General features: G+C 43.2%; 1 protein-coding gene across 1 annotated transcript; it reads right to left on the reverse strand.

Moving 5' to 3' along the window:
• Positions 1–1,844: 1,844 nt before the first annotated feature.
• slc43a1b (solute carrier family 43 member 1b) lies at positions 1,845–19,983 on the reverse strand. The gene is made up of 14 exons (XM_070922081.1): positions 19,830–19,983; positions 13,263–13,446; positions 13,080–13,135; positions 12,493–12,569; positions 6,869–6,961; positions 6,613–6,746; positions 5,926–6,071; positions 5,198–5,344; positions 4,956–4,991; positions 3,671–3,803; positions 3,408–3,537; positions 3,212–3,285; positions 2,244–2,367; positions 1,845–2,066 (listed from the first exon to the last, which is right to left on the reverse strand). Exons 1-14 carry the CDS (start codon positions 19,981–19,983, stop codon positions 1,845–1,847), a joined length of 1,710 nt encoding a protein of 569 aa, XP_070778182.1.
• Positions 19,984–21,700: the final 1,717 nt, after the last annotated feature.

Consider the following 21,700-nt stretch of genomic DNA (forward strand, 5'->3'; position numbering starts at 1 on the left):
TTTTTAGTTTTTCCTTTCATAAAGTTATATTATAACGAGCACGGTCTAGACCTGCTCTATATGTAAAGTGTCATGAGATAACTTTTGTTGTGATTTGGCGCTATATAAATAAAACTGAATTGAAGTGAATTAAATTAAAGTCACATATATTGATTCCTAATGAAGTAATTTTCACCTTTCTGTTTGCGTAGAGCTAAAAGCTTTAAAGGTGTTGGTAGGTGGATTTGAACTGATTAATTTGAACAGAGGCCAGGCTAGCTGTTTCTCCCTGCTCTCCAGTCTTTATGGTAAGCTAATTGGCTACCATGAGAAGGTATCAATCTTCTATTCAACTGTCCCTTTAATACCCACTGGGGGAACACTACCTGCAGGTTGTTTATCATGTTGCTTATTGCTTTCATGCTAGCGTGCTGCGTTCAGCAAGTAGCTACTTCAAGAGTAGAAACTGTCGTATATTTGCTATGTCAAACAAGGAAGCACAGAGTGGCTGTGGCTGTTCCTTCATTTTAGGTCCATTATCTTAACATCCCAACTCAAAGTGAGACTATGTAACTTTTGTTGAACAGTAGGCTTAGTGATGTTGATTACTGAGCCATGTCTAGCATCTAAGCTCGTAGCAGTGGCTACCATTTAGTAACCACAAGCTACTGGTCTTACCAGGCCAAATAAGGCCGTCAAAGCAAACAGTGAGTGTATTGAAGTGTGTTTTATTGTTTACACATTTAACTTTCCATTCGTAAAAGAAAGAATGTGTATTTCTTTTTTCAAAAGTTACATAGTCTTGCTTTTTAATATCTCATTATCTTGAGAAAGTTTTCGTGTTTCGTCATGATTGTAATGACGTTTCTGTCATTTACATGTGATTAACCATAGAAGGATATGTTCACGGTGTTTCATGTCTGCCATAAAACAATAGTGACGTGCCCATATGAACACTGAAGCTGTTTTTTGCTTGTTGCAATCATTCCTCCAGTTCTCTTCCTAATGCACTTTTAATGCAAGTGATGGGGGGAACAAAATGTATTCAAAACTTTATATGAAGTTAATACGAAGCTTCAGCAGGCCAAGGTAGACAAATCAAGAGGACAAGAAGATATCATCGATATCTTTCAATGGCCAGCATGAACACGAGGAATGATTACAGCGAGCAAAATCTGTGTATTGTTTTAGGACAGATGAGAACGTTTGTGAGCCCATCTCTTAAAGTAGACATTCAAAACATGTCCAAAATAACTAGCTATGTCAATGCTTGATTGGTTAGCTGCTTACCATGACAAATCATTTAACGCGAGCAGGTCTCAAGCCCATCCAATATTCTAAAAAGTGAAGCTATGCTTTGAGTAATGGCTGGAAATCCTCTAGAAGAGCCACTGGTATGGCCCTTGAATATTCATGTTCTTTTGTCACTTATTGACAGGGTCAAGGGTTTGGGGGGACTGAAGCCCTTTCCAGAATGCAGTTCACTTGTCTGTCACATGTACACATATTCTCATCTAAGGGGCAATTTAGGGTGTTTGCGTGGCAAGCAAACCCCCCATGAACAGGAGAACAACACGTAAGCTCCTCGTAGGAAGGAGCAGGGCTGAGATTGTGAAGTGACAGTGCTAACCGCAGAGACTATTTTTGGGATGAGAAGCCTGAGAAACTTCCATGGTTCCAAGGCAAACCCTGTCAATATGTGGCACCATTACTGACTAGAATTTTGGCATTTTGTTTGTTTTAAATAAACATAGAATAAATAAATGAGGTTGCATTTACCTCCTCAGAATATTCATAAAACTACTGAACGGTAATTACAAAAACAACTGTAATATAAATTGATCATTTCACTCCTGTCAATCATCTTAAACAGTATGCCCGTTTGATGTGTATCCTGCATGCCCATTGGCTAGGCTCTTAGCAGTTCCACTATCTGATTGGGTTAGAGGAGCAATCTCTTTGTCTGACTGGGTGGCAGCCAGCCTATCACGCTCTGCCTTTGCCTTGATCAAGTTTCTACGGTGATAGTCCAGATAGCCCGGCAACAGGAAGCCAGCCAGGGAGAAGACGAGAAGGCCCAAATTGATCTGTTGTAAGGAGAGACATGTCAGTGCATGTGACAGACCTGTTATAAAACCTGTTATGTGTATTTGCATACTCTTTGTCTTCTCTTCTGTAAATTTCCCTGCTGTTGTAAATTTCCCCGCTGCGGGATTAATAAAGTCTAAGTCTAAGTCTCATGTGTGTGAGTGTGTGCTCCCTACCCAGTAAGGATCTCCGCTGAGGTGTCCCACCATCACTATGAACAGCGGCTGTTGGAGCAAGGCGAAAGCAGCACTGATCATTGACTGCATGCCTGTCAGTGTCCCAAAGTGGTTGGCCGGGTAGCTAGAGCGAGTGATAATGATGAACAATCAACAGGAGAATAAAAAGAAAGAGAAAGAGTGTTTTCATTCACAGTCAAAACTGTCGACTGTATGCAAAGATGGACGACATGACATGTCATAAGCCCCGCCCCCTCCATGTTAGCAGATGGGACATCAAATACATTTTTCCCAAAGATAGCAAATTATGTCACCAGCGCAAGATGGCAGCGCCCGATATCTTGGCTTCATTTTTGTACAGTGGGAGGAAGTGGAGACGCGTCAGCCATCTTTATATATACAGTCTGTGGTCAAAACACGCTAAACCTAGCTTAATACCATGATCAAACACCAGTTCCACAGACATACCACATCGACTTCTGACCAAACCCAAATATGTGCTGCACAGGGGGCAACAAACCATCTGGAATTGGATTGCAACGGCGTCTTTACAGACCACAGCACAGTCTGTGCAGATGTCTTGCTCATTAAAGCAGTACCACTGTTATTTCATGAGCTGTGGCTGCATTCTTTCATTTTTTTTATAGTGGGCAGCACAACAATCTGTAGACCTTGTTTTTATTGCTAATAAAAGCATTCATTTATTTTTCATTTTTTATTTGTGGTCATCTGACAAATGTAAGTCCAATATTCACTCTGTTTGTAGCTCTGTTTTTGGTCTCCACCGACTCTTGAGAGAAATATCTGGCTCTGCAGCTGCTAAAAGCTCCACTATGTTCAGTAGCTGGCCGCTAACTTTGCGGTGAGACTGAACTGAAGTTGCGGGCTGTAAAACTAAAACAATGAGCTGGAAAACATATAAAATGATGTATTAGTACAGCTTTAAAGATGCCAGTGGTGTTACTTACACAGCGGCATAGAGACCTCCACAGCAGGAGTGGATAAATCCTCTCACTATGGTATGCAGAACAAATGACACCATCTAACAGAGAAAGAAAGACGAAATGACAGAGAACAGATTAATGAATGATCATCAAAAGTGTCAGTGTGTCTGTAAATTAAGACATTGAGCATGCAGTGTATCCTGTACAGTATGTTTCTAACCTGTATGGGCAGGTTGTCAATCAAGGAAATAATTCCAAAGGTGACCAATAGGAGGTTGGTGAAGACGAAAGCTCTCAAGGCATTGGTCAGTTTCTGGATCTTTTTGTCTCTCTTTGGGGGATTGGATTGGCTGAAGGGGACACATGTCAAAAGAGGCTTACAGCTGAGACAGAGCTGCGGGTGTGTTCAAAGTGCTCTGTCTTTGTGACAGCTATACAAGAATGTGTAAATGTACTGTAGAAGCCACTGAACCCTCTTCATACCTCTTCTCTGTTTGCGTGTCCACGTTTTCCTGGTCACACTCCGTCATCCTCCAGTCCATGATGTAGCCAATCAAAGGACAGGTCAGTAGACACAGCAGCTGCATTGCGCCGAAGATAGATGAGTAGAAGCCGACTGGGGAGGACACGCAGAGATGGAGTCCACAGAGACACATGGAGACAAGTAAAATAGGAGACACATTGAAGCCTCTACATACATGTATTGTCATGTCGGGATTTGTAGAAATACCAAATGTTTTAAGGTTTAATTTCCCAATATGAAGGTCTAAATGGTGTTTCGAAGCCCTCTCTACACTGCTAGGAATACAATTCACTTTTAACTGTAGATTTTAAACTTCCCTAGGTTCATAAATTCCCAGAGAAAATGCCATGGACATGATCTCAGTGTCCTCAATAGCAGCTACAGTGCTGTTTATTGTCCAACTGATGAATACAGTATCAATACAACAATCAACGTCTTGTCTTTGGTAAACACTCAAAACCTGATTGTAACATTTTGATTGGATTCCACACCGGTAAGTTTAAATTGTTTTATTGTAATTCTCAACTCGAGTATTGTCATTTTTAGAATTACCAATAGAGTGCTGCAGGGATGATGTATTTTTGTAGGCCAACCCAGAAGATAGCATTGCCCTGGTTCCCTTGACAAAAAGCCAATGGGATTTTTCCATGGGATTTTGGATTATTGCAGAAAACAAGCTCTGTGGCAAAACAAAAGTTTGTGATACCTACACGTTTTGTTCAGCAATATAATCTTCACAAATGAACACCACTTTTAGGATTTCTGAAACGTAAAAGGAATCACCAGAAGTAAAAAGCTAATGCTAGACTATAAACGAACTACACCACCACTGAACCTGAGTAGTCATTTAGCCACTTGTTAGCAATGGCCTTTTTTAACATGTAAAAGCTTCAAAATTCATGAGTGGGGTATCTACTGACGTATTTTATGTCGTAGAACAAAACGTGTAAATATCTTAAGCTTGTGTTAACCACAGACCTTATTTCAGGCATCTAACCAAAAACATATTCAAAAAACCTATTGACTTCCAGATGAGGGAACCGGAAGTGTAAATATGCTGACTAATCAGCCCAGTGGATAATAGTCACATGTTCACATGAGGAAAGAAAGACAAGTCAATTTTATTTGTATAGCCCAATACCAAAAACCTGCATACAACACCCTCTGTCCTTGGACTCGAATGAGGAAAAACCAAAAAGCTCTGACCCACTGTCCACTCTTAAAACTAAGCATCCTGATTCTTACCTTGTTCCTCCACCTCCTTCTGCAGCTCTTCTGAGGCTGAAAGGGACAACAGCTGCAGGTCAGGGTCCATCACAAAGTCAAACACAACAGTAGTGGCAGCATTAGTTTTTGTCTATAATTGTCTGCACTGACGACAAAGGAAACAAGTGTTGATGTCCAGTTCTCATAGTTTTGTTTTGTCTCATTCATTTATGTAGTACTTAAATTGAAAAAAAGAAGAAGAAAAAGATCATTATTCTTACGGTTGGGGTCACCATGGGTGACCAGGAACTCCAGCATCTTGTTCATGGCGCCCATGAAGAAGATCAGCCTCAGCTGGGTCATTGCCATGGTGATGAGGCTCCACAGCAAGATGGGGGAGCACATAGAATGACAGAGCGGCACCGAGCCTGAAGATGCAGAGAGAGAGAGATAATGTGTGAAAGCAGCCTTTAGTTCAGGTAGGGAACTTCCTCACTGGGAGTTCAGTCACACTGACCAATCCCAGAATTCACTGTAATTCCCCCTGTAGATATGTATTAGTAATGGTCACTGATAAGACTATGCAGCCAGTGATGCAAAAAAGAGGGATGGGTGACACAGATCCTTGTCCGTGTGGTTAATTGTGCGTCGATCTGTTGGTAATGCCTCAGAGTTTCATTCCAGCCATTTTGGATGGACACTGTGGAGTGGAGTAATCCCACAGTGCAATTCTAAACCTCCACTATTGGCCCGGCATGAGGATGACTCATGAGTGGGCGAGTTGGTATCTTCAAAACAATGATGGGATACACATTCAGGTTCAATAGAGCATTTTTTTGTCTGTGGATATAACACAGAGTAATGCCTGCTGATACTGCAAGCTCACATGCCTTTCCACCCTGACAAGAAGAACAAATCTGATAGACACCTCCATATTTGTTGTTTCACACAAAGACATGAATGTAAACGACCACAAGAATTGAACGTTATCGATAATTACGTTCCTTACCCTGGGTTGTGCTTTGGGAGTCTGTCTGCTCAGGTTGTGGCTGTTTGGCTCCCATCGTGTCTTCCATGACAGTGATGTGGGTGACGTACTGGTCCCCAGTCACCTTGTCCTCTGTCACAACCCCACTCAGCTTCACCTTTTTACAGCTGTGAGGAGAGAAAGATAACAATAATAACGCCAGTGTCCATGCTTACTTTACTGCACATCTGTTTTTAAGCTAAAGTTACAGCTAGCTGGCTAACCTGGCTAACGTTATCGCTAGCAAAATACTATCTGAGAGGATATGTTACAATTGGCTCGTTTGACAAATTACTTCACCAGCTAACGTGATCCATGATACTAACTGATCATTATTACATGATCCATAATTATGTCAAACAATGTTGATTTTAACCCACAATAAATGATGTGACGTATAAAGCAAAGGTGTATAAGGGTTAGGGCGATTTTTGTTGTTCTGTAACTTAATGGTCTGCGTCTTTAAGTTCCAACTTATGCTGAATGGCAGGGTGACTAAACAACAGTGTATTTAGCATGTATTAGAATCCCATAATGAGTGTTTAGCAGGTTTAATCATAATTGAATGTGCCATGCCATATATAACCTAAAAGAGGGGAGGCATGAAAGGTTGTGTTATGTGTTTTCATGTGTACAATAATGCGACTACAGCATGTAGAGTGTACTGACGTGTATCTGATGTCTTCAGGTGCAGGGAAGGATTCAGCGGGCCAGTTTAGAAAGCAGTTGAGGAAGACCATGCAGGCCATACCGGACCAAACCCACATGATGACACGGAACGACACGCCAAGGTCATAAATCAACTGGAGAGGAGGAATGAGAATGGGGATGAACAGAAGACAGGTGGAGAAATGATAATTAATAAATAATAAACTGTTGGCAAATAATGGCATGCATGTGTCTGCGTGTGTGTGTGTGTGAGCACCTTGACACCAGGGAAGGTGACAGCCGAAGAAGCGTAGGAGCCGATCATCAGGGAGAGGATGGTTGATCGTAGATTCCCAAACATGTTAGGCAGCTAGATGAAAGAGAGAGAGAAAACTATGACATCAAACGAATAAATGAACCATGCAACCATCCTTATCAGTCAGCAGTAAATGTGAAAAAATAAGCTCCTGTAAACACACTCTGTATAAAACAACATACAATGTAAAACCGAAAAAAAAGAAATGAACTAAATAGCTGTTATGATTAAACTAACGCACATTGTTAGTGATTCAAATGCACTTGAAAAACTCAACCAGCAGGCGCCGCTACAGCATTCTTATAAACGCAAGCTTGTCACTGAGCTGAGGAAGTTGAGCTGATTAACACACACACACACACACACACACACAACCCCTACGTGTCTTGTCACCCATTTTGTCATGACAACTTGGCGTGTGTGTGCATGTGAACATTCTCTGGCCATGCAGATGATGGTAAGTTTTGTGTGGGTGTGTGTGTGTGTGTGTACAGACTTTCACTCTAACTATAGACGCAGCTGGAGCGCTGCCAATCACACAGCACACTGCACGTGGCTCTATTCACACTACAGGCCTTCATGCTCAGTTTAAACCTGCTGCTCATGTCAGATATTTTTTGGATTGACTACACTAATAGTGTATTCCATATCAGTGGGAACGGAGGTCATGTCAAGAACACACACACTGACAACAAAAAAAACCTCTGCTGTTTCTGAAGTGTGCAACACTGATATTCATTATGGTCATTTGAATTATAAATGAAAAGTGACAGCCCCCATTTACATCTTTAAACAATTGAAATGAAAAAATCTGCAAACTGACAATCATTGACAAGGCAACATTAAACTAAAAACTAAAACTGTAAGCTGGCATTTTAGCATACTTTAGCATACATTACAAAGGCGTGGCAAGAATCAGCTGCAAACAGGCTGAGCTATTTTTATTACCATAACAACTACATTTTAAGGTCAGGTCTCAGTGTTCCGCAGTTGTGGTGACTTAAAATCCTGCATTTGTTTTTACTCTGGGATCCAATTTTTTTTAGAAATTTTAGCAAAATCCAGGATATAATTTCCCCCTTTCCAGCCTTAAAAGATCATAGTTTTATGCATGTAATCTAACACACGTAGTTAACTTTGGATGCTGTGACTAAAGGGATACTGTGTACTCTGCTTGTGTGTTTTTCACCCGCTGTGTTATCTCAAAGGGTCTACTCTGACGTATTCTATATTTGTCGGATGAAAGCTGTCCTACTCTGATGGAAACCAGATTCAAACAAAGTACAACTGGAAATGTATGAGCTTTTTTTAGGACCTTTGGATTAATATTACAGAGTGTGCCCAATGGGCCCAATGGGTATGTTGTTCAAATTAAAACGCAATATTGAGCCATGATTTGTGTTGTCTGAAGATCATTTACTTTGAGCGGATGGTGCAGATTCCTTTCTACTCTTGATCCCATATGCAAGGTGAGATAAATGATCAAAATTCCATTTACACAACGTGTTTCTGTCAAACATTGTTTAAGCAAACAAATGAACTCTTGTCGGCTGCCCTTCTTCCTATTGGTCTGTCCATTTATCTGCCCAGTCTATGTCACAACAGCTGCCTATTTTGCCAATTCTGGCTCTAGGTCCCTCCCTTCAGCCACATATCCACTGCCCTCGGGCCCCTGCATTTCTTTGAAGCATTGCAGTCATTGCCATTCTCCATCCATCCACCAGATACCCTCAGACTTCCCCACCTGTCCCAGTGACCTGACCCCTGACCATGACCCTACATCCTCCTGCTCACCTGTGTCTCATTCTCCAATCACCCTGTCAGTATACATACCAGCCACATTTCCCCAGTCAGTTGCCACATTGTCAATACTGTGTCAGTCCTCTTTCCAGCCTCTTCTACCTGAACCTAAAGCTGTGCCTACCTGCCTGTACCTGCCCCCATTCCTTCTTTTTTTTTGTCCATCCATCCATTTTCTGTCAGTTATCCAGGGCTGGGTTGTGGTGGCAGCAGGCTAAGCAAGGTAGTCCAGACGTCCCTCTCCCTGGAAACATTTTTCAGCTCCTCCTGGGGGATCCCGAGGCGTTCCTAAACCAGATGGGATATATAATTCTATTTACCCCGGGATCTCCTACCGGTTGGACATGCCCACAAAACCTCCAAAAGAAGGCAATCAGAGGGCGTCCTGATCAGGTGCCCAAACCACCTCAACTGGCTCCTTTTGACATGAAGGAAGGAAACTCGAAGGACACCCATTTTGGCCACTTGTATCCACAATCTTGTTCTTTGTCCACTACTCAAAGCATGAACGTAGGTGAGGGTTGGAGTGTAGATTGACTGGTAAAACAAAAGCTTTGCCTTCCGGCTCAGTTCCCTTTTCACCACGATTGTTCAGTACAATGCCTGCATTACTGGGAGCAGTCAACCCAAATCTAAGGTCCCCCAGACCGGACACTCTCCTACACCTTTAGACCCTGTCCATGGAAATCACAAACATAATCAGCGACAAGGGACGAGTCTCTCTCTCTCTCTCTCTCTCTCTCTCTCTCTATATATATATATATATATATATATACATATATATATATAAGCACAATATAAACTGAAACAATGAAGACTTGGTTTCGACATCGCCTCTCTAATAGAGCGATGCAGGACCAACATTCGTTGATACTGTGTTGTAGTGGTCCAAATTCCCTAAGTCGTTTGAAAATAAATCTCATTGCCAAAAACCAATTGACTCAAAAGGACTGAGGCGGTTAGGACCCCATAGAAACTGCCTGCTTTGTGTGGTTGGCAATCCAGCTTTGAGTAAGAGCAGTTGTAATTGTATGTAAAGCTACCGATTGTCTGCCCTCAGTATCAGTTACATTGGACCGTCTGTCTTTCTGTCTGTCCATTTGTTTGCCATCCTCAAGTTTAACTAATGTCATACCACTCTACCCCCCATTTATCTTGATTCGACTGTATTGATAGTAGTGGTAATAGCATTAGCTGTAGTGGTGGTAATGATAGTAGGAGTAGTTACAGAATTGATATTGTACCCAAATGTACTCCAATGTAAAGGTGTTGATAACCTAATATCACCTATGCGTTTATCTCTCTGTCTTCAGTCCTCGAGTTCAACTAATGTCACACCTCTCTGCTCTGACTTTCTCTCTCTCCTCAGTAATGTTTCCATGTTGTTGTAGCTTTGCTTTCTTATCCATTCTTATCTGCCCTCCCCTCTTTTCCATGGCTCTCCCCCTCTCTTTCCATTAGCTCTTCCATCTGCTCTTGCCTTCAGTACGCTTGGTCTGCCTCTTATCGTTCTCTCCTTCATTCTTGTGCCCTGCTGTAGCGCACACATAGTTTGAGAGACCAAATATGTGGGGAAAAAAAACTATTAACACAAAGTTCTTCTAACAGGTACCATTCAATTTCCCTATCTATATATATATAGTGGTAGGGGCTCTAGGGATGGCAGTGTCCCACCCAATTACCAGGCAAGATTGTTGACGCTGTAAGATACGTCGAATGGCAATGTTTTTCAAATTTTTTCCATCTCCCCATAGCAACTACAGTATGGTTATTTTAGGAAAATATCATGTTGGTTAAGATATGATTATGGTCTGGCAACAAAATATTTGGTAAAGGTTAGAATTATGGTTCCTGATGGTTCCTGTTGATAAAAAGGCGAACATTAACTGCATGCTACTCGCCAATCAACCAAACCCTTACTTTCCGCCTTGGTACAGAAAAGGTACACTACTTGAACCATGAGGTGTGGAATCATCCAACATGAATGTAATTCTTAGCACACTGGGCTGGTTCAGAGTACAATATCTCGACATATACTAGATGAATGGCCATGACATTTTGTACAGACATCCATGGTCCCCAGAAAATGAACTGACTTGACTTGGTGATCCCATGAAGTCTTTTGCTTATCCAGTGAACATTTTGACATCTAGAACAGTGGTTCCCGGCCTTTCGGAACACCTGCAAAACTAATGCCATTCACATCAGCCTCGGCTGTATTTTGTGTTTAGTGCTAATTAGCAAATACATGCTAACATGCTAAACTAAGATGGTGATCATGGTCAGCTTTATACGTGCTAAACATCACCATGTTAACATTGCCTTTGTGAGGCTTTCCAGAAATGTAATAAGGACAATATTGGTCCCTGGAAAGAAGGGGATTTTAGGCTTAAAAAGCTTGTGTGTAGGAAGATTAAAATACCACTGGTGGCTCTGGTCGGTCAGTTTATTATAGTACAAACTGCCTTATCAAAGTTGACAGAGCACCAGATGTGTTGGTGGCCAGTTACATTAGCTGGGAATATACCGTTTACATCAGGTAGTTATGTAAAAGCTTATCAACAAGATAATACACGCCACAACAGACCCAAACACAAACACACACAAACAAACACAAACCAGAATGACAGTGGCAAGGCCAAAATGACCATGTCAAGTCCAGGACATAGGTCTAGGTCAGGAAATGAGAGGAAGAGAGAGAGAGAGAGCGGGAGAGAGAGAGAGATTGGGTTGACAAGGGGACAGGGCTGTGAGAGGGTGTGTCGACCGCCCATGTTTTGGATTGGCTGGGAGGCCGCAGCTGAATTTAGAACAAGTGGAACAGCATGTGCTGATTTCCAAAATACACACACACACGTACACACACAAGAACGTGTACTCGTAATCACAGGTACACAACTCATAAAGCAGTCAAAACCAATGTGTTTGGAATATGAAACGCCAAATGTTTTGACAGATAGAAAGATGGAAAAATGAGTATATGGGGGTGTCCTGGTGACCTAGTAGTCTATGCGATGTACTGTGTTGCTGTGACGTTCCGGGTTCAAGTCCAGCCGACAGGAACCTTTGTCCTATGTCCTTGCCCTCATGTTTCCTGTCACTCCTGACTGGTCAGCTTCCCCCGCTGATGATGCACATAGACTCCCTATCTGCAGTGCTGGATATGGCCTAATTTAGTTCAACACTGAGACACTTAATATCTGTTCATGTTATTGTTCTTTCATCAGAGTTTCATCAGCATCAATTATGAAATGTCAAAGAGGACTGAAAGTAAATGTAGGTTCCTGGGATATCATCATCATGCTTTAGCCACTTGGGGGCATCAAAACAAACATGTAACAACAACATTTACATATTTATCACCTTATAACATTTTTTAGTTTGTGGCCACCTGATGAACATAAGTCCAATATTCAAACAAAGGGGAATAAGCTCAATATGTGATATTAACCGACACAGATAAACTTGACTTGACATGTAATACACAACAAGGTGTCCAGATATAGAAAAATAACGGACACGGTAGAATCTCTGTTCCTTAGTTTTCATATATCTGGACCCCTACTAGTGTATTACAACACATGCTTTGCTCATTAACCAAAAGGAAACAAGGTAGGTTGTGTTCAAATCTTAATGCATGGGGGGAGGGGGGGGGGGGTTGCAGCCACCGCAACAAACAGGAATATTGTAATATAAGGAGTTCTTTTTAAGTTATTGACACTTCTCAGCTAGTTTGCAAATACAGTGTGTGTGTGTGTGTGTGTGTGTGTGAGTGGGAATCGTACTGTGAGTGAGGTGAAGGTCAGACAGATTCCTCCAAAGCCGTTGAAGGAGACAGCGAGGAAGATGAGGACAGACAGCACTGATGGAACACATGGAAATAAAGAATACCATGAGCTATAATGAAAAACGTGCATTCAGGTTTTTTGGGGAGGTCTGTATCTTTGTCCCAACCAAAAGTGAGTGCCCCCTATAAGTATGTCTACATAAGTATAATCTCAGACTGCACACAACTATGGTAAATAGGCTCGGTCAAAGTAGATTTCAGGAAGGCAGGCTGCAATATGTACATTTTTTGAGTTTTTAGCTTGGGTATTACTGTAATTGCAACATTTGGCTTTATCTTCCAAGTTACACTGCCAAGTGTAGGCATGTTTCCAGCCTGTTTCATCATCGGACGGCTCACCATACTTGTCCCAATGGAGTGAATGATTGCAGAACTACAAATCTAAGGCCGAAGCTGTAATATGACAGATGTTTTCCTTTCAGTACTGCATCTCTGTGGGAAAATTGCACTTTTACAGTTCCAGGATTAGATCAAAGCAAGCATTTGATGATTCTGAGGTTTGGACGTTCTGATGTGTTGTCTTACCTTCGGGGTTATATGCAGCGGCAGCTATCATTGCACAGGAGGCTGCAAAACATGAACTGACATATATGCAGACACAGGACGTCAGAGCACATGTGGGGTGTGGTTTAAATGTCATTAGTTCATTTAGTAAGCAGAGCACTGTCATATTAAAAAAGCTAATGATAAAAGGACTGTCCGTCATACCTGCCAATGAGCCTCAGTGGGCGCGGCCCATATCTGTCCATCAAGATCCCCAAGGGTAAAGTGGCTGCACTCAAGAGGAACGAGCCAATGGTGAAGCCAAGATTCAAAACCTCTTCCTGCTCCACACAACTCCGCCAGTCACCGCTCCCCACAGAAGTCGCATTGGTGTCAACCGTCTCGTTTTCTGGAAAAAAAAAAGTCAGGAGATATCTATAAACCGAACTGCTGCTCAGGCTGCCAAAACACCTCCTCGCTGCGCTGAGAAGACTAGACATCACAGTATATGAACCAAGCAACATGATCCCTGGCCCTGGTCCCTCAATGTAAAAGGTCAGAGGGGGGCAAGAGGCAGAAAGAATATTGTCCATTTGTTGTCAATCATGTACACAGCAGATTAAAATAAATATTTAGCGATCACTTGACAAGCCGCTGGTGCGAACGCTGCTAAATGCTTTCCCAGGTTTGTGTGTTGAATGTGAAGACGCCGTCTGTGTAAGAACACGTAGTGCCATATATGTAAATGCTATGGTAGTGAGATTTTTCTCTTTTATTAAATGGAGCTTTGTAGGATTTCATTGCTTTGAAGTCCTACAATTAGTATTCAACTGTTGCAATGCCACCTGAACTACTTTAGCTGAAGAAATAGTCCCAATGACAGCTGTTGACAGCGGCTTGTGTAGGTTCATCCTAAGCTTTGTCAAAAATAATTAGTTTTTTAGTTCTGACAAACTCATACACGAGAAAACAAAAGGAGTCCTCCTGGATCCTGGACGAGGAGAGGCGAGTTTTACTGAGTCAACTTGTGGATGATTACTGAAGAACGAACCAATGCAAAGGTGGTCACAGATACCACTGAGGCGATGTAACCGTATTTTATTTATTTGAGTGAACTGTCCCTTTTAAGTATTTTACTAGTTTTTTTATCTACAAATGTAAAATTTACCATAAACCAAGATTCCATTACAAAAATAAGGTCACGTCTTTACTACGTGGATTGTGCTGCCTCACAGTTTATGTCACAGAGATGAATCAGAAATGTTGCAATGTGTTTCAATAGGCTATTTCCTTTACAGAGAGTCATTCCAAGTGCACAAAATGAAACTAAAGTCATTTCAATAATGCAAATAATAATGCAAAACAAAATCTCTATTTCATTACACACACTTGTAGCTACAGATTTAGAAATACAACAGTGCTGGTCGACCCTGCCTTCCGTGTTTGGCCGCAAGCTCTCGACCGCATCACACCTTCTGTTCTCTCCAGTAATCCACCTGGGAAGGAATCTTTCTGACGTCTGATCCATCCCTGACAATCTGCAGCTGACGTGTCCAGACGTCCAGCATTCATTTTGTCCAAGAGGGACATCTGATCATAAACTGTCCACTTCCATGAGGACAAGATTGATGATGTAAAATGTAGATAGATAGCAGATTATAGTCTAAAGTACAATCATCTCGTGTTATGTTTTGAACGTAAATTTACAGTTTTTTACAATTACTTAACCTCGATTTTGAAAACAGAACTTAACCCAACACAACCACACACGTAAGTAGCAGAACACCTCCGATCTTTAGCGAAATGAAACGCTTCATTCAAAACTGTACAATAAGTTAAAAAAAACCTTACGGTGCTCAACCTGAAACACTTTTAACATTTCTACTTTTCTGATGATAGTCTGGCTTTGATTCAGAGATATTGTTCGATTAAAGTACATGAATATTTTGAGCAAACACAACACACAGGATCAGTAATGACAATCAGTCAATATGTCCATGCATTTTGCACTGAAGTCAGAACAGAATTTATTCTTAGAATACAGCACATAAACAATTCAATTTTATTTATATTGTGCCAAATCACAATAAATGTTATCTCTTTACATATAGAGCAGGTCTAGACCGTACTCTTTATAATATTATTACAGAGAAAATAACAGTTCCCACCATGAGCAAGCACTTGGCGACAGCAGCAAGGAAAAACATCCTTTATACAGGCAGTAACCTTGAACAGAACTGGACTCTAGGTGGGCTGTCATCTGCCTCGACTGGTTGAACACAGCATAAACATTAGCATGAAAAAAAAAATCTGGCCACAGCACTTCATCCACGTCACAGGCAGATCTCTCATAAGAAGGAAGGAATCTTCCTGAACGGCGAGTCCATCCGTGCACAGGACCCTGCATCTATTTGGTCGCAGCCCTCCTACACAGCCTGAATGAGGAGTATCCTGACGCAGGGCTGGAAATTGTGAAACCTCTGGCGGTCATGCCGATACAAACTCCTCAATGGGGTTAAGTAAGGTTAGAGTATGGCGCCTCCCGCCATACTCTAACCTTACTCTAACCTATTGGAGTGAAAACTGTGCTGCTGATGCTGATGAAACATGTTTTGGACCTCATGTGCTCTGCATTCATTTGGTCTCCTGCTGTGACGACATCGTGTAGTCTGTCTAAAACTGTGGTAAGGACCGTAGTTGGCATGGCGGTGGAGGAGGATCCCATTCTGTGGGTTTGCAGCACACATTGCGATGTTACCACCCATATTGGCCCGGGAATTTCAAAATAGCTCCGTGGCCAATGATGTTTCTTCCTTCTTTTGCCAGGTTAAACCCAGCCTCAAGGGTAAACATCAGCATCCATTATTTAAAACTGTGTGGTCATCGAGTACATTTGAATTTCTCGGAGGCGTATCGCATTGTTGGCCAAAACCACAATACAATAGCTCTTTCTTGTTCTCTGAGAACATTGGGCCCTTTCCTCCTTGTTATTTTCAACCCTCAAATCATATGTAGACCAATCAAAATACATGTAAAATGTCACAGGACAGCGTACAAGGCAACAGTTTTGATAATAGTACGTAAACGTGCAAAATGGAGTGTAATTACACAGGTAATTGGTCGTGGTTGAGTTTGAGTGAGAAAACACTTTTTGCATTTTGTGTCAAAGCAAGTGATCCACAGTGAAGTGAACTTCAGCACCTGGACTCTTCAGAGACCTATGCCAGGACCCTGTTTGTGGACTTCAGCTCCGCCTTCAACACCATCATCCCAGCTCTGCTGCAGGACAGGCTCTCCCAGCTGAGTGTGCCTAACTCCACCTGCAGGAGGAAGCTTGGGCAGCTGGGTAAACATGTGGACCATCAGCGCTGGTTCCCCTCAAGGCTGCGACCTTTCACCTCTGCTCTTCTCCCTGTACACCAGCAGCTGCACCTCCAGTCATCAGTCCATCAAGCTCCTGAAGTTTGTGGATGACACCATCCTCATTGGGCTAATCTCTGGTGGGGATGAGTCCTCCTGCAGGTAGATAGGATTGACCATCTGGTAACATGGTGACCTGGAATCCTTCTGCTTCCTGGGCACCATCATCATTCATTCTGGTCGGTGTTTACATTCCACCGGAGGCCAACGTGCAGGACGCACAGCGCGCACTCGCCGACCAGATACTGGAAACGGAGCAGACCAACCCGGACTCCTTAGTTATTGTCCTCGGTGACTTTAACAAAGGTAACCTCAGACATGAACTCCCAAAATACAAACAGTTTATTAAATGTGTGACTCTCCAGTGGACACTGTGGAGTCCTTCCGTTTCCTGGGCTCCATCATCAGCCAGGACCTCCGGTGGGAGCTGAACATCAGCTCCCTCATCAAGAAAGCCCAACAGAGGATGTACTTCCTGAGGCAGCTGAGGAAGTTTAACCTGCCACAAAAAATGCTGGTTCACTTCTACACTGCCATCATAGAGTCCATCCTCACCTCCTCCATCACCGTCTGGTACGCTGCTGCCTCCACCAAGGACAGACGCAGACTGCAGCGCCCCCCCCCCCCCCCCAGAACACAAACACAAGCTATACGTTATATTAACGTACATCACCCCTGTCCCCACTGCGTTACATTAACGCACCCACCCCCTACTGGACACTTTACTTTATTCTGGTCACTGCACTGTTGTTATTTATCTTATCTTATTTTTATTTTTATTCTTATTTTAGCTTTTATATTCTACTTATTTGTTATCAAAACAATAGCACCTTCAGACCACAGCAAATTCCTTGTAATGTATGTTACTTGGCAATAAACAGTTTCTGATTCTGATTCTGATTCTGATCATGCAGGACCTCAAGTGAACGTTCAGCTCCCTCACCAAGAAAGCCCTGCAGAGGATGTACTTCCTGCAGCAACTAAAGAAGTTCAGCCTGCCAAAGTCAATGATGGTGCACTTCTACACCACCATCACTGAGTCCATCCTCACCTCCTCCATCACCATCTGTTACTCTGCTGCCACAGCCCAGGACAAGGACAGCGTATCAGAAAAGGTGATTGGACGCAATCCACCATCCCTTCAGGACCTGTAGGCCCCCAGGACCCTGAGGTGAGCAGGAAAGATTGTGGCTGACCCCTGCCACCCCTGACACAAACAGTTCCAGACACTCCCCTCCGGCAGAAGGCTGCGGCCCATAAGGACCAAAACCTCAACCACAAGAACAGTTTCTTCCCAACTGCAGCTGGCCTCATCAACAAGGCCCGGGGAAAAAACATGATTCAGGGTTATTACACAGAAACCACCACAAGTGTTTCCAGATAATGAGTCACAGCATTGAACATATCATTTGTACAGTATTTCCTTGAAACAAAAGGGAACATTTGGAACATAAGGGAGGAATTTCAGCATTGTTATATGGTAATTACCAATTTTGGAGGTATTATGCTGATAGTAGGCTGTGTACAGCATCACCAGAACTGCAGTCATAAAAAATGGTATTTTAGTAAAACTGAAGCTTTGAAACTATCCGAGAGAGGTGAGCATCCAGCACATCTGACTGGACGATCACTGCACTAGAGGCGACTGGAAGAGCTGGTTGTTCACTCTCCAACCTGACGACTCCACCCCTCTCCCACCGGTCACCTCTACAGTGTGCTTCACTGCTGACCATGTTAGCAGACAGCTGATGAGACTCCACTCAAGCAAAGCTGCGGGCCCTGATGGTGTCAGTCCCAGGATGCTTAAAGCCTGTGCCCCCCAGCTATGTAGAGTACTTCACCATGTCTTCAACATGAGCCTGAATCTACAGAGGGACCCCGTGCTGAGGAAGACGCCCTGCCTCGTTCCTGTGCTGAAGACGCCGCGTCCCAGTGGCTCCAAGGACTACAGACCAGTGGCACTGACCTCCCACATCATGAAGACCCTGGAGAGACTTGTCCTGGAGCAGCTACGGCCCATGGTTGAGCCACACTTGGACCCCCCTCAGTTCGCCTATCAGCCCTGTTTTGGAGTTGAGGATGCCATCATCTACCTGCTCAACCGCGTCTACGCCCACCTGGATAAACTGGCGAGTCATGTTTTTTGACTTCTCCAGTGCGTTCACACCATCCGTCCGGCTCTACTGGGTGAGATGTTGACGGAGATGCAGGTGTATGCCCCCCTTGTGTCCTGGATTGTCAACTACCTGACTGGCAGACCACAGTATGGGCACTTGCACAGAGTGGTCAGCAACACCGGGGCCCCGCAGGGGACTGTCCTCTCTACACCACAGACTTCAGCTACTGCACAGAGACCTGCCATCTGCCAAGTTTTCTGATGACTCGGCATTAGTTGGATGTATCAGTAAGGGGGATGAGGATGAGTACAGGGCTGCTGTGGACAACTTTGTCACATGGTGCGAGCAGAACCACCTACAGCTCAACGTGACAAAGACAAAGGAGCTGACTGTGGATCTGAGGAGGACCAAGGCACAGATGACCCCTGTTTCCATCCAGGGGGTCAATGTGGACATTGTTGAGGATTACAAGTACCTGGGAGTTCACATTGGCAATAAACTAGACTGGGTAAAGAACACCAATGCCCTCTACAAGAAGGGCCAGAGCCGTCTCTATTTTCTGAGGCGGCTGAGGTCCTTCAACATCTGCCGGACTATGCTGATCATGTTTTATGAGTCTGTGGTGGCCAGTGCTATCCTCTATGCTGTTGCATGCTGGGGCAGCAGGCCGAGGGTGGTGGACTCCAACAGACTCAACAAACTGATCCACAAGGCCAGTGACATTGTGGGGGTGGAGCTGGACTCTCTGACGGTGGTGGCAGAGAGGAGGATGCTGTCCAAGCTACGGGTCATCTTGGACAATGTCTCACATCCTCTCCATGATGGGCTGGTCAGACACAAGAGCACATTCAGCGGGAGACTCATTCCACCTAAATGCATTACAGAGCGCCACAGGAAATCATTCCTGCCTGTGGCCATCAAACTGTTCACCTCCTCCCTCTGAGTGTCAGACACTCAGAATTAACAGACTGATTCTGGACTTATTTCACCTGTCATATATACTACCTCACTATTTATTCTTTAAATTTCACAAGTGCAATACATATATGTATGTATATCTATATCTATATATTTTTTTTTTTCACTCAAAGATTGTAAATGTATATATATATTTTTTTTATATGTTTATTTGTACATGCTGCTTTTCTAGTCTTGAATGGGAGCACAGGTAACTTGTGTTACTTCCCCCCGGGGATCAATAAAGTATTTCTGATTCTGATTCTGATTCAGGTTCAGATTGTTCTGGCGGTCTTACCAATGCAAAGGTGGGAGTAGAAGCCTTCGTTCTTCAGCATGATGAGCAGTGAGCCCCAGCCCAGCAGAACAGCAGAGAAGAGCAGGTTCTCTATGATGGCGGTGAAAGCCATCCACCACCTCCTCCTGTACGCCTGGGCCAAGCTGGGAGCCATGACAGCTGAAGACACACAGGAACAGGAAACACGTAAGAGGAAAATGTTAGTCCACCAAACCGTTTGCTAGGAACCACCAAGTACAACAAATCCTTCCTTTGCACCACCATATTTTACTGCCTTAGAGTCACATTAGAGTTTGATTCACACAACATTTAGCTGCAGAAACACATCATGTTGTAGTTGCAAGAAGAATCGAGAAGAAGAATCCAACTCCTACTGGATTAGAGCTTCAGTATAACTTAAAGTATAACAGTATATTAGTGTAACATAACACTTGCCTTGCATCAGACGTGCAGTTCTCTACATTTTAACTTTGTCCAATCTTATCTGTGGAGTTTTGGGCCACTTGTGGTGCTGTACATCTTGTGTTCTACTAGCATGGGCACGGGAACGTGGGGGTGACGCAACACGCACGCCTCCAGATGGCAATAATGCAAAAGTGTAGCACATGTGAGCCATAGTGCCTACAGAAAAATATGGTTACATCTTGGCTTTTTTTTTCGTAGTTTGGGCCATTGGTTTTCTCACTTATGATGACATTGTACTTGGAACGCAAGATCTTGGAATGTTGCATCATTGCTAAAAAGTCGTATGATCATCACTGGTTCTAAACAATTTCACGGTTTACCTCCACGTTGCCAGATCTCAGCAGTCACTTTGGTGGGTGCAATATTATCATAACCACTAGAACTGATGGCCAGGGCCAGTTGTAAAAAAAACAGTTTACCTTCAAGTTGATATCAAAGTTAGTTAACATAGCTAGGATATTACTGCCATGAGAAACCTGGAACATTTCATCAGTCGGGAATATCTATTTGGGTCTATTAAGTCAATTTTGCGAGCTAAGTCAGAGAAAAATAAAGGTACAAAATCCTGTAAATCCAAAACTCATGAGGTGAAGCAGCATTGCCCATGGCCAGCTATGCCCATGGCCCCCCCATAGCTATCTCGGTATAAACAGTATTGCAAACCTCCATCATCTCATTGTGGATAGTGATGTCAGCTGTCACGAAAGCTGAAAGGAACTGAGTGCTAAGAGTGAGGAGGGGACGGGAAGATGAGGCCGAAGAGGGAGACGTTTGACCCCACTTGACCTTCTACTGTAGCTGGAACTATCGAGTATCATGCGCTGATCCAACCCTCATGCACACACACTCGCACCTACATTCAGGTTGAACCACAAATCGATGGACCCAGTGTTGTCCTCCGGCTCTGAGTGTGTAAATATCTGATGGACTGGATTGAAAATGTATGTGGTGAGTGTGTGTGTGTGTGTGTGTGTGTTTGCCAAGCTTTGGAAAGCTGGTGAGTCAACCTGTATAAGGCACACTGGGAGTCCTGCTGACGACACAAATAGATAGCAGTGCTCTCTCTCTCTCTCTCTCTCTCAAACACACACATACATACTAATATCAGGAATTGTGGGGGAACCACTATTCAATTTGTGGCGAATTGTGATAGTCTTGGTGCAGAGACATCACGTCATCCAATGAGCTGTGTGTGTGTGTGTGTGTGTGTGTGTATATATTTGTCTTTGGAGTTTTGTTCCACTTACATGTTTCTGGTCTCTCATAGCAGCCTTACTGTTTTTGTCATTTACTCTCCCTTGCCCTGCCATCGAAGCTGTAATGAAACCCCTTACTGTAAAACTGCAGTTAACAAAAACCACTTCCTGTAGTTGCTTCAAAATAAAAGAATCAGCATACTGCACTCA

This window comes from Enoplosus armatus, chromosome 2 (assembly GCF_043641665.1).
Source record: "Enoplosus armatus isolate fEnoArm2 chromosome 2, fEnoArm2.hap1, whole genome shotgun sequence".
Taxonomy (NCBI): Eukaryota; Metazoa; Chordata; class Actinopteri; order Centrarchiformes; family Enoplosidae; genus Enoplosus; species Enoplosus armatus.

Bases quoted from the DNA above. Each gene is read 5' to 3' on its own strand.
- slc43a1b (XM_070922081.1), bottom strand. From the start codon at position 19,983: ATGGCTCCCAGCTTGGCCCAGGCGTACAGGAGGAGGTGGTGGATGGCT. The intron at 6,072-6,612 runs GTCAGTACACTC...CTCTCCTCACAG, and splicing joins CCTGAAGACATCAGATACAC to CTGTAAAAAGGTGAAGCTGA. The intron at 4,992-5,197 runs GTAAGAATAATG...TGTCCCTTTCAG, and splicing joins CACCCATGGTGACCCCAACC to CCTCAGAAGAGCTGCAGAAG.